The sequence below is a fragment of the Oratosquilla oratoria genome, chromosome 12 (assembly GCF_046742065.1).
Source record: "Oratosquilla oratoria isolate Oo_2021 chromosome 12, ASM4674206v1, whole genome shotgun sequence".
NCBI lineage: Eukaryota > Metazoa > Arthropoda > Malacostraca > Stomatopoda > Squillidae > Oratosquilla > Oratosquilla oratoria.
In genome coordinates, this window is record NC_134788.1 from 26,195,337 (window position 1) to 26,209,481 (window position 14,145).

General features: G+C 39.0%; 1 protein-coding gene across 1 annotated transcript; it reads left to right on the plus strand.

Moving 5' to 3' along the window:
- The first annotated feature begins 11,485 nt into the window (after window positions 1-11,485).
- Window positions 11,486-13,740, plus strand: LOC143030620 (uncharacterized). The gene has a single exon (XM_076193784.1). The coding sequence runs from the start codon at window positions 11,603-11,605 to the stop codon at window positions 12,893-12,895; it is 1,293 nt and encodes a 430-aa protein (XP_076049899.1). The 5' UTR covers window positions 11,486-11,602; the 3' UTR covers window positions 12,896-13,740.
- Window positions 13,741-14,145: the final 405 nt, after the last annotated feature.

Sequence of the window (14,145 nt, forward strand, 5' to 3'; positions counted from 1 at the left end):
TATGGCCCAAGTGGGAATACTCAGTGGAAGTATTCATCCTTCCCCCTACCGCAAGGGAAAGTAAACATGGAAATATATATTCAATGTGTTATGAGAAATAGGCAACTGGGAATGGATGCCAAAAGGAGATGCTTGAAGGGGTGATTGTGCTGACAGCATTGCATGAGGAGCTAAGATGAGATGGGGGAAAGGGTGGTGGAATGGGTGTGAGTAGGTGCATGCCATTGACTTAGCCACCTCCCTTATAAGTGGAGAGTAGGGTAGTGTGGGGGTATATTGTTCTATTAGTGGAAAAAATATTACTGAAAAATCATATATAAATCTTGAAGATAAGGCTGTTGGTCAGAAATATTCCTCAAGGAATGGGCTACCTACAACACACAAATAAATTTATCAATACGAAACTAGGGACCTTTTATGGCTATCTAACCAAAACTTTTCATTTTGTACGGATCACCCCCATAGTGGGGGTGATCTGTACATACTATGATACTTGCTATTTTGACCCCCAAAAAACATTACAAATTATAATAAATTAGATATTGCTGTCTAAAATTAAACAAACACATCATCTAAAGTATTCTATAAATGAATGAGCAGCAGAGAAGGAGTTTTGTTTTACTTTGTCTTGGCGATCAGTATTACATGTTCATTTTATCCCTGCAAAACCAATAAGAAGTTTTATGAATGATATTTTGCTGTGAAATAAAACAAGTGCTTATCCAATATTGTTTATTTAAGAAAATACTGGAAAAATAAAGTCAGTTTGTAAGTTTATCACTCCTAGGGCAACCTCATTTCATGTTAAATGAATACAATGGAACATTTAGCTTTACCATATTTGAAAGTCGTCGAGTACACCCTTGCTGGGGCATCAACACACCTTTGCGGGATTCTTTGGACACCTTTGCTGTGTCCTCTACTAGAGGGAAACAAAACTTGTCTGGAATACCAAACTTAGACTTGATCTGGAGAAAATATACATTATAGCTGGTGTCATCCTTGATAGAGAGGATTTTACCAACATAATGCACCTTTTCCCTAGCTGCACCCCCTTACAACAATGTACGCTACACCCCCTCCTAGCCATACTGCCTTCAAACCAGTATCACAGCAACAATGTTGGATAAAACCTAGATTTATCTTCATATATTACATGCATCTGCCTAATATTCATATTCATTACCTTACCAACCTGATCAGGCTGCATTCAAGATGAGGAAATAATATGATATGAATGTCTCAAGTTAAATCGGATGCCACAAAAATAGAAAAATCTTACCTCCAAACCATACACGGCGTGCTAGGAGGAATGAAAGCAGCCATCATGTTTACTGACGTCACTTCCTCTCTCAGTGTTTCCAACAGCTCGTCTATAAATTCTCTAATTTTAACGGAGCTTGTACTCTCCACCCCAATGTACACTAATCCCCCACATTACCCTAGTATGTAATTCAAACCAACAACTAGGCAAACGCAAGACCAATGAAAGAGTGTGGGATGGGGGAAAGGTATGCTTTGACAATGATACCCCCATTTTAAGAGGAAAAAATCTATTGGTATGTAGTGTTGCCAGCAATTATATCTTGTACACATATTGCACAGTGGCTCATGTTGGAGATTTCATCTGGTAACTTATTGTTCATTATGCATATAAAGAACTTGGACAATGAGATTGATAGTGATGCTAATAAATTTGTGGATGGCACTAAAACAGGATGCCTAATTAGGTCAGGAGAAGATGCTGAGATTCTGCAGGAAGGATTTAATAAACCATTCACATGTTTGGTGAAATGACAAATGGGCTTCAATATCTCAAAGTACAACATGTTAAACATAGGTTTATATAACCTAGAAAGCAGGCATAGCTTAGATAATACGTTTTTAGAGAAAATGGAGTGTGAGAGTGACTTGGGAGTTCTAATGAGTCCTGACCTTAAATCCAGGAAACAGTGCATTATTGTCAGGAACAGAACTAACAAAGCAATACGTTTCATTGCTAGAATGGTTACGAATAAAAGTGTAGAGGTAGTTATCAAACTATATCTGGCATTAGTTAGACCTATCCTTGACCACGCGGTACAGTTTTGGTCTCCATCCTATAGACTGTATCAATTCACTAGAACAAGTACGGAGGAGAATGATCACAGTGATACACAGACTGAGAAATTTACCTTATGAAGACAGGCTTAGACACCTTAAGTTAAAGAAATGGGGAAGAACTGGTTTACCAATAGTGTAGTCAACAAATGGAATAGCCTTAGTATTCATATTGTAACTGCTGAAACTATCAGTTGTTTTAAGAAAAAGTTAGACAACATTATGGATGGGGATGACAGGTATTATTGACATGGAACTGACTAGTGTAAGCCTTATGGTCCCTTGCAGTCTCCTTCATTTTTATGTTTTGAGTTTAACCTAACTCAACCCCATCTAAGTATAGTTGATGACAGATTAGGTTAGGTTGGCTAGATAATTTACTTTTAATTCAAAGGTGTCAAAAATCATTATTTTATAGTTTCATCCATAGGCTTTTGATGCTATTTCTACCAAAATTAACTAGTGGGAGTGTCCCCTGAAAATTAAAAAACAAGAGTTTAGCAGTAGCAATCCATATCAAATTGACATGAATCACTCTATGAAACCTTAATGTATGACATCGTTGATAAGAGAACATGTTGTGGACCTCCAGATATTTTACAGTGAAGAAGGGAGGGGATGAGCCTATACCAGGAGATGCATGGCTGCTATCAAAGCCATCACCTTTTCCATGTGCACTTGGACTGTCATGGCAGGTCATTAAAAGTTACTGCTAGAAACTGGGAAGAAGTATGGAGTTTGAAGCCAGAACTAGGCAAATGCAAAACGAAAGACTATGGGATGGGTGAAAGATATGCTTTGACTCTGCCACCCACCCTTATTGGACAAAAGGGCTTATTGGTGTATAATGTTGCCAGCAATTGTGACTGGTAGAGTTGAACTGGCAGCTGTGTTTCATTACATTGTAGTGAAACAGTATGAGCAGGCTAAGGCAAACACCATCATCATGACCAGTTGGTTTGCCGTTTTTGGAGTTTCCACTGTGTATTCCTAACTGTATATGTTCACTTGTAATACATACCTGGGTTAGATGGGTGTCATGTGAGATGTCTAAATGAGGGAGGTTCAGTGATGGTGGACTGGTTGGTGAGGTTGTTTAATATCTAAAAGAGGGTAGAGTGCCGGAGGAGTGCCTGTGTTCAGTAGTTCCACTGTACAGGGGAAAAGGGGATAAATGTGACTGTAGTAGTTTGAGAGGGATCAGTTTGTTGAGTGTAGTTGGGAAGGCTTATGGGAAAGTTGTGATTGAGAGTATTAGGAGAGGAACAGGGAGTAATTGGTAAATTAAGGGTTGCATGGATCAGATTTTTGTGTTAAGAGAATTATGTGAGAAAGCTTTAGCAAAGGGTAAGTGTGATTTGTGGCCCTTTATGAATTTGGAGAATGCTTATGACAGGGTAAGGAAGGCACAATGGAAAGTTTTGCAGACATATGGAGTAAGGGGAAAGCTGTTAAGAGCAGTCAAGTTTTTACGAGAGTAGTAGAGCCTGTGGTAAAATTAGAAATGGAGAGAGTGGTTGGTTTGAGGTAAAGGTGGGAATTCATGAGGTATGTGTCATATTGCCATGGCTCTTCAATGTGTATATGGATGAGTTAAATGCAAGGGTAATGGACAGGAGTTTTGAGATGGTTAAAGAAAATAGGAGATAAACCAGTTGTTGTTTACTGATGACACTGCACTAGTGGCAGGATTAGAGAAGGGATTAAGGGAGTTAGTGACAGACTTTGAGAAAGTGTGTGAGATGATAAAGTTGATGATAAATGTGGGTAAATGTAAGGTGATGAGGTGTACAAAGGGAGAGGATGGCAGAAATTTGGAAGGGAGTATTAAAGGAGAGACGGTGGAGAAAGTGAATAACTTTAGATACTTGAGGGCACATGTGGTGGGAAAGGGAGGAGTGGAGATGGAGGTAGACTGTAGATTGAGCAAAAGCAAGTAAATGCCTTGAGGTTTGAAAAAGTGTAATAAGAAATAGACATTTGGGAATAGATAATAGATGCTAAGAAGAGGTTGTATGAAGGGGTGATTGTACTGACAGGATTGTATGGAGCAGAAACATGGAACATAAGATAGGAAGAGGTTAATGTGTTTGAGATATCTGAGAAGTATGGTAGTGGTTACTAGGCTGGGTAGAGTGAGAAAGAAGGTGAGGAGAAGAGCAGGGGTGGAAAAACAGTTGGGAGATAAGGTTGGTGAAAGAGTCTTAGGATGGTTTGGACACATGGAAAGAATGAGTAAAGAAAGATTAGTAAAAGAAGTGTGGAAGTCAGTGGTGGATGGAGTGAACATGAAGGGGTGACCAAGGATGAGATAGATGGGTTAAAAGGGCCATTGAGAAAGGAAGGGGGAAGATAGGGGTGGGTGGAGAATGGTCATGTATGGATGATGCTGTGATGCACTGAAGGGGATGGGTTAGGGATGGAGTGTTAGGGAGCTGTTATGTGTGAGTGATATATTGACACAGCCAGAAGGGGTTTCTCCCCATCTTATTCTGTATGAGGGGACAGGGTTGCTGATTAAATGAAGTGGCCTTGCTGTGGTTGTGCTGTTTCTTGCTGCATTTCTTATGACCCTGGGCTTTGGGTGTGATGCTGGTATAACCAATCATCCTGGTGGAGCCTGGAAAAGTGGGAGGGGTGGAGTGGGTGGGAGTGGAATGCCTTTTCACTTTGGTTACCTCCCTCGTAATGGGGGAAAAACCCTTAGTATACAGGAAAGGATCAATTATCATTGGGTATGGTCTCTTATTCCATATATATATATATATATATATATATATATATATATATATATATATATATATATATATATATATATATATATCACATGAAGAGCCATCTCCCCAGATTTCAACAGGGTGACAATTATTCATGTGGATCCTAGGGTGACAATTCTTCATGTGGGTCATTCTGGGTTTATGATTCTTCGGTTGTATAAGTTAACGACAATAAGCATAACCCCCCATTCAAGCTAACCTAACCTAAACCTAGCCTAACCTAATCGTTACTGGGGGCGACAATTCTTCAGGTGGGATCTCGTGGGGTGACGATTCTTTATGTGGGAGTTCTGGGGTGACAATTTTTCATGTCATTTTTTTTTTTTTTTTTTTTTTTTTTTTTTTTTTTTCCCCATCATATCTAGCCTCAAATTCCTGAGCAGTTCCAACTTTAACTATTTCCTTGATTTCCAGTTATCATATATAAATTTGAACTTGTGTATTGTTTGAGTTTAGGCTATATCACCTTAGCTGTTCCATGTATTTATGCATCTATATGGAAAACTGTATTTCCTCACATAATTAGACCTGTTATCTTTCTTGATATGTCCCCATGACCTCTTGAAGCCCTCCCATCTTTAATCAGGAGATCTCTTCTATCAATGCAATCTATCCCCTTTAGCGACCTGAATACTGTAATCATATCATCTCTTTCTCTTCCATTTTTCAAAGTTGGCAGACCCATTGCTATTACTGTTTCTAATTTGGTTTATCTGCTAGGCTGAGGACTAGTTAGGTTGCTTCATTTTGCATTCTCACAATCCTGCTTATGTCCTTCATTCTATGTGGGGGCTATACTACTGACACATATTCCAATCTTGGATGAATTGAGGTTTCAATTTTTTTTTTTTTTTTTTTTCATCTCTTCATCCATATAGTGAAATGCCACTTTAATCTTCTGCAATAGTGCATTCTCCCACAATCCTGCTGATATATCTGTCTGGTGACAGATTGTCTTTTGTAATAGGTTCACTTCTAGAAGAATAGTTTAACCCTGTCCACAAGATGACGCCTATGTAGATGTCATGAGACATGATTGCGTATACGAGGATGCTGGCATTGGGGTCTAGATTGTATTTATCTTGTAGATGTAGCTGAGTGGCCCCATATTCTGTGAACTGGCCTGATTATATTGTCTGTGGTTATTGATATTCAGAGTGAAAGAGAAGGAGTATTACAGCTGTAACTTTATATTTCATAATGTGACTATTGTGATGCATCATCGAATCATCGTACATCAGGCTGCTGATGCTGCCTGTGAAAATTTGACATGTATTGAAGAGTTTAAGGAGGTCTTTTGCCACTATTGCCCATTTCCAGTACTTTGCATCTTGGTAATGAACTTCATTTACCATTATTGGATTCTTTCAAAAATAGTCGATATTTTTGCAATAGTCTATCATCCTTCTTGTTTTTCACTGTTCTCATGTTGGCATAGCATGTTGTTCCTTCTATCATGTCATTGACATAGACAACAAATATTATCAATGGAAGCACTGAATGTTGTGGAACTCTTCTCATTACTCCTTTTCATCTTGACATCTTTTACTATTGTCCTCTTGTATACTTCCTTCAAAGAAATCATTAATCTATTCTAGTAGTTTCCCTCTCAGTCCTCCAACATAGTCCAATTTCCACTTAAGTCAACTGTGAGTTCTATAAATATAATATTGATATCACCAAATATCAAATAAATATAATCATTGACCAATATTAATAGCAGTCAAGCGGTAGTTGGTGATGAGTAATGTGGATACGTACATAGTTTGTTTAGGTACAAAGGGATTTGACTATGGAATGGTATATGTACACAATCCATAATCCTATTACTACACATTATTATACATATTTATATTGATGCATAAACACATGGAATACATTAGGTGAAATAGCCCAAGGTAAAGTAATACATGGGTTCAAATCTGAATATGACAATTAGAAATCAAGGATTATCAAGTTGGCACTGTACTTGAATTTGAGGCTAAGTATGATAGAAATAGAAGAATAGGAGATAGGACCCAACAAGTGTTGCACATTTCCTGTATATTATGATGATTTCAATGTAATCAAACAAATACATCTCAAAGATTTGGATGTCATTCTTATAATCATATTTTTCAGGGTAATTATCAACATTTCTTTGGGAGACATTTCTTTAGATTTCATGAATTTCTTATACATTGAAGAGAATCCAGTGTGACATATGTGGCACAGCTATCTCACAAGTCATCTTCAATATCAAATGATGACCCACAGAGACGAGAATCCTTTCCAGTGTGACCCGTGTGATTCTGCATTCTCAAAGAATTCTCATTTCAAATATCACATTATGACCCACACTGGAGAGAGAGCTTTCCAATGTGACCTGTGCAATGCAGCATTCCCATAAAAAGGTGACCTTAAATGTGACATGATGAGCCACACAGGAGAGAAGCCTTTCCAATGTGAGCTATGCAATGCAGCTTTCCCATGGAAGAGTGATTTCAGACGTCACATGATGACCCACACAGGAGAGAAGCCTTTCCAGTGTAACCTGTGCGATGCAGCTTTCTCACAGAAAGTTAATCTCAAATGTCACATGATGACCCACACAGGAGAGAAGCCTTTTCAGTGTGACCTGTGCAATGCAGCTTTCTTACACAAGTATTTTCTCAAACGTCACATGATGACCCACACAGGAGAAAAGCCTTTCCAGTGTGACCTGTGCAGTGGAGCTTTCCCAGTGATGAGTGAGCTCAGAAGGCACATGGTGACCCACACAGGAGAGAAGCCTTTTCAGTGTGACCTATGTGATGCAGCATTCTCACAGAAGAGTGATCTCAGAAGGCACTTTATGACCCACACAGGAAAGAAACCTATTCAATGTGACCTATGTGATGCAGCATTCTCACAAAAGAGTGATCTCAGACAGCACATGATGACCCATACAGGAGAGAAGCCTTTCCAGTGTGAGCTATGCAATTCTGCTTTCTCAAAAAAACGTTATCTCAAACGTCATGTGATGGCCCATACAGGAGAGAAGCCTTTCCAGTGTGAACTATGCAATTCTGCTTTCTCACAAAAATCTGTTCTTAAACGTCACATGATGACCCATACAGGAGAGAAGCCTTTCCAATGTGACGTGTGCAATGCAGCATTCTCACAAAAAGGGTATCTCAAATGTCACATGATGAGGCACACAGAAGAGAAACCTTTCCAATGTGACCTGTGTAGTACAGCATTCTCACAAAAATGTGATCTCAAACGTCACATGATGACCCATACAGGAGAGAAACCATTCCAATGTGACCAGTGCATTGCAGCTTTCTCACAAAAAGGCGACCTCAAATGTCACATGATGACCCACACAGGAGAGAAACCTTTCATATGTGACTTGTGCAATGCAGCTTTCCCACGGAAGGGTAATCTCAGGCATCACATGATGACCCACACAGGAGAGAAGCCTTTCAACTGTAACCTGTGTAATGCAGCTTTCCCACGGAAGAGTGATCTCAGACAGCACATGATGACCCACACAGGAGAGAAGCCTTTTCAGTGTGACCTGTGTGATACAGCATTCTCACAAAAGAATTCCCTCAAACGTCACATGATGACCCACACAGGAGAGAAGCCTTTTCAGTGTGACCTGTGCGATACAGCATTCTCACGGAAGAGTGCTCTCAAACGTCACATGTTGATCCACACAAGAGAAAAGCCTTTCCAGTGTGACCTGTGCGATTCTGCATTCTCAGAAAAGCGTGCTCTCAAATGTCACAAGATGAACCATACTGCAGAGAAGCCTCTTTAATGTGATCGGAGTAATACAGCTCTCTCACAAAAGGGTGATCTCAAATGTCACATGATCACTCACACAGAAGAGAAGCCTTTCCAATGTGACCTGTGCAATGCAACCTACTCATATGAGTGGTAACTACCACCCATGGACAATAACCCCACATTACAACTACCCCTCAAAAATAACAACCAGAATTAAAGTCATTTGTTATTGTTTTTGCCAGTCATGGGAAAAAGATACCCAGTGTGAAGGATACTAGAGTTTGCTTGCAAAACAGGTAGCAAAAGTGAGTAGAATGTTAGCCAGAAACTCACTAGAATGCTCAAATTAAACACGATTCCTGAGGTCTATATATAAAATATAAATAAAAGTGAACATGTGTATTTATACAAGAGCTATATTATACAATTTTTTTGCCATTATGATTTAAGAGTAAGATTGCCTTGGGGCACAATTTTTTTTGACAAATTCAATTATAGCTAAATTTATGTGGCTGTCCTTACTGTATAACTGTAACTTGGTAAGCTTATCTCGCCTGTATGTTTTGGTAGTGGTTGATGGAGGGGCCAGGGAGGGGGTGGGTGAGTCTAACCAAACCCAACCCCATGTTAGTAGAAGTGGTGACAGATTAAATTGGGTTGGTAGGATAATTTACTTTTCATTCAAGGGTGTCAGAAATCATTATCTTATAGTTTAATCCATAGGCTTTTGGTGCTATTTCTACAAAAATAAAATCATGGGAGTATTTCCTGAAAAATGAAAAATGAGTTTAGCAGCAAAGTTAAGATCGGATTCAGTGAATCAGTTGTTAATTTGAATCAAACTATGGAACATTAACATCTTGCATCCTTAAAAAAGGGCTGTGAGGAAGATTAACATGAAGAAGAAGGTAGGTGACAAGCCTACAGCAAGAGGTGCATGGCTGTGGCCAAACTATCACCTATGCCATCTGTGTTTGGACTCTTGGGGCAGGTAATCAATAGCTACTGTTAAGAATTGGCCTTGCTGTCTCGAAGGAATGTACCCATAGGGCTACAGAGAGTAGGATGTCTAGACCCACACTCCATCTTGTTTTAACTGCTTTTATAGCCCAAGTGGGAAGACTCAGTGGAAGTATTCATTCTTCCCCCTACCACAAGGGAGGGTAAAAATGGAAATATATACTCAATGTGTAATGAAAAAATAGGCACCTGGAAATGGATGTCACCTCCCTGATAAATGGAGAGTAGTATGTAATTCAAACCAACAACTAGGCAAATATAAGACTAATAAAAGGGTGTGGGATGGGTGAAAGATATGCTTTGGCACTGCCACCCACCCCTTTAGGACATAAGGGCTTATTGGTATATAATATTGCCAGGAATTATGACTGGTAGAGTTGATCTGGAAGCTGTGTTTCATTACATTGTAGTGAAAAAGTATGAACAGGTGAAGGCAAACACCATTATAATAACTAGTTAGTTTGCTATTTTTGAAGTTTCCACTGTATATTCCTAATTGTATATATTCACTTCTCGAGCAATAGTTCCCTTCCATAAGATGACGCCTATGTAGATGTCATGAGACATGATTGTGTATACGAGGATGCTGGCATTGGGGGTCTTGATTGTATTTATCTTGTAGTTGTAGCTGAGTGGCCCCATATTCTGTGAACTGGCCTGATCATATTTTCTGTGGTTATTAATATTTAGAGTGAAAAAGAATGAGTAATACAGCTGAAACTTTATATTTCATAATGTGACTATTGTGATGCATCATTGAATCATCGTACATCAGGCTGCTGATGCTGCCTGTGAAAATTTGACTTGTATTGGAGAAATTAAGGATGGTCTTTTGCCACTATTGCCCATTTCCAGTACTTTGCATCTTGGTAATGAACTTCATTTTCCATTATTGGATCCTTTCAAAAATAGTGTCTAGATATTTTTTGCAATAGTCTATCATCCTTCTTGTTTTTCACTGTTCTCATGTTGGCATAGCATATTGTTCCTTCCATCATGTCATTGACAAGAAATATTATAGGTGCAAGCACTTATCATTGTGGAACTCTTCTCATTACCACTTTTCATCTTGACATCTTATCTTTTACTATTGTCCTCTTGTATATTTCCTTCAAAGAAATCATTATTCTAACGGTTTGCCTCTCAGTCCTCCAACATACTCCAATTTCCACATAAGTCAACTGTGAGGTCTCTGTGATCTGTGTATATATACAATATTGATAAAACCAAATATTAGATAAATATATTCATTGACCAATATTAATAGCACTCAAGTGGTAGTTGGAGATGAGTAGTGTAGATATCTGCATAGTTTGTGTAGGTACAAAGGGACTTGATGATAAAATGGTTTGTGTACACAATCCATAATCCTATTATTACATATTATACATATTTATATTGATGCATAAATATGTGGAATACATTAGGTGAAATAGCCTAAGGTAAAGTAAAACATGGGTTCAAATTTGAATATGACAATTAGAAATCAAGGATTATCAAGTTGGCACTGTATCTGAATTTGAGGCTATGATAGAAATAGAAGAATAGGAGATAGGACCCAACAAGTGTTGTGCCTTTCCTGCATATTATGATTAGATCAATGTAATCAAACAAATACATCTGAGATTTAAATGTCAATCTTATAATTACATTTTTTTCAGGGTCATTATCAACATCTCTTTGGGAGACCTTTCTTTAGATTTCATGAATTTCTTATGCATTGAAGAGAATCCAGTGTGACATATGTGGCACAGCTATCCCACAAGTCATTTTCAATATCAAATGATGACCCACAAATGAGAGAATCCTTTCCAGTGTGACCTGTGTGATTCTGCATTCTCAGAAAGTCTCACTTCAAACATCACATTATGACCCACACTGGAGAGAGAGCTTTCCAATGTGACCTGTGCAATGCAGCATTCCCATAAAAAGTTGACCTTAAATGTGACATGATGAGCCACACAGGAGAGAAGCCTTTCCAATGTGAGCTATGTAATGCAGCTTTCCCGTGTAAGAGTGATTTCAGACGTCACATGATGACCCACACAGGAGAGAAGCCTTTCCAGTGTAACCTGTGCAATGCAGCTTTCTCACAGAAAGCTCATCTCAAATGTCACATGATGACCCACACAGGAGAGAAGCCTTTTCAGTGTGACCTGTGTGATGCAGCTTTCTTACGCAAGCCTTCTCTCAAACGTCACATGATGACCCACACAGGAGAAAAGCCTTTCCAGTGTGACCTGTGCAATGCAGCTTTCCCAGTGATGAGTGAGCTCAGAAGGCACAAGGTGACCCATACAGGAGAGAAGCCTTTTCAGTGTGACCTATGCAATGCAGCATTCTCACAGAAGAGTGATCTCAGAAGGCACTTTATGACCCACACAGGAGAGAAACCTTTTCAGTGTGACCTATGTGATGCAGCATTCTCACAAAAGAATGGTCTCAGACATCACATGATAACCCACACAGGAGAAAAGCCTTTCCAGTGTGAGCTATGCAATTCTGCTTTCTCAAAAAAATGTTATCTCAAACATCATGTGATGGCCCATATAGGAGAGAAGCCTTTCCAGTGTGAACTATGCAATTCTGCTTTCTCACAAAAATCTGTTCTTAAACGTCACATGATGACCCATACAGGAGAGAAGCCTTTCCAATGTGACGTGTGCAATGCAGCATTCTCACAAAAAGGATACCTCAAATATCACAAGATGACCCACACAGGAGAGAAGCCTTTCCAATGTGACCTGTGTAGTACAGCATTCTCACAAGAATGTGATCTCAAACGTCACATGATGACCCATACAGGAGAGAAGCCTTTCCAGTGTGAGCAGTGCGTTGCTGCTTTCTCACTAAAAAGTCACCTCAAACGTCACATGATGACCCACACAGGAGAGAAGCCTTTCAACTGTAACGTGTGCAATGCAGCTTTCCCACGGAAGAGTGATCTCATACATCACATGATGACCCACACAGGAGAGAAGCCTTTCAACTGTAACCTGTGTAATGCAGCTTTCATACGGAAGAGTGATCTCAGACAGCACATGATGACCCACACAGGAGAGAAGCCTTTTCAGTGTGACCTGTGTGATGCAGCTTTCCCACAGAAGGGTAATCTCAGAAAGCACATGATGACCCACACAGGAGAGAAACCTTTTCATTGTGACCTGTGTGATACAGCATTCTCACAGAAGAGTTCTCTCAAACGTCACATGATTATCCACACAAGAGAGAAGCCTCTTTAATGTGATCGGTGTAATACAGCTTTCTCACAAAAGGGTGATCTCAAATGATCACTCACGCAGGAGAGAAGCCTTTCCAATGTGACCTGTGCAATGCAACTTACTCATATGAGTGGTATCAGGACAACTACCACCCATGAACAATAACTCCCCATTACAACTACCCCCCAAAAATGACCAGAATTAAAGTAATTTTATATATGAAAATAGAACATTATATAAATGTTAAAATGGCTTGAAAATAGTTTGTCTGAAGATATAGAAAAACATGATAAGAAAGTTGAAAATATTTTGAAATAGTCTGAAGTCATACAAAAATAAGATGGAAATAATATAAGAATGTGAAAATTGCCATACATTAATTTGAATAGTTTTGGGTGCTAGATCTGGTTTCAATTATTTCAGCCACCCTAGAAAATTTGTCTAAGTTTGGCTTTTATTAGACAAATGAGCATAAATCAATGGCACGGAATGAACATTCAGCAATGCATGAATAGTGTATTGTGAAAATATCCTAGGAACTCTAAGAATGTTCCATCTAGAGCAGTGGTTCTTAACCTTTTTTGGCAGCGACCCAAAATTTTGCACAAATCAAGCATCGCGACCCAAGCCTATGTACGGAAAACTTCAAATTGTCGGTTTTACATTGAAATTTCAAAACACTTCAAATAAATGTTCTGCTTTGGAGTTTTTATTTAATCATGGTCTGCTTAGAATCCTAAAACTAGGCATCATGTATTTTAATTATTACAGTATATAATTATAATATATTTGTAGTGGGAAAATAATTATTTTCTGCAAACCCTTAGCGACCCAATAAAATGGCTTGGCGACCCAGGGGTTAAGAACCACTGATCTAGAGACTAGTGCGATGCTTGGCATAAGCAATCCAGGTTTTCTCATCCTGCAAAATACTAGTTAAATACACACACACACGCCGGTCGGAGTAGCAGCGAAGTCTGGACTTCGGTGATTTCTACAAGTTTCAAGGCGTAGTGGGAAGGTGAAGAAAAAGGAGAAGGGGAGGGATTACTGAGGAAAATGGAAGGAAATGAGGATGGGGAAGAGAGGGCCCAGGATCAACTCAGACGCTATGTATACAAGAGACAGCCTGATGGTGAAGTCGATGTGATTAGTAAAAAATGTAAAGATTAGAAATACAGATAAGAGCAGAGCAATGGAAAGTGAAGATAACTATTTTCATGGAGTTGATGAGGGAGGATATGACAACCTCCCCTGACTAGTAAATTTAG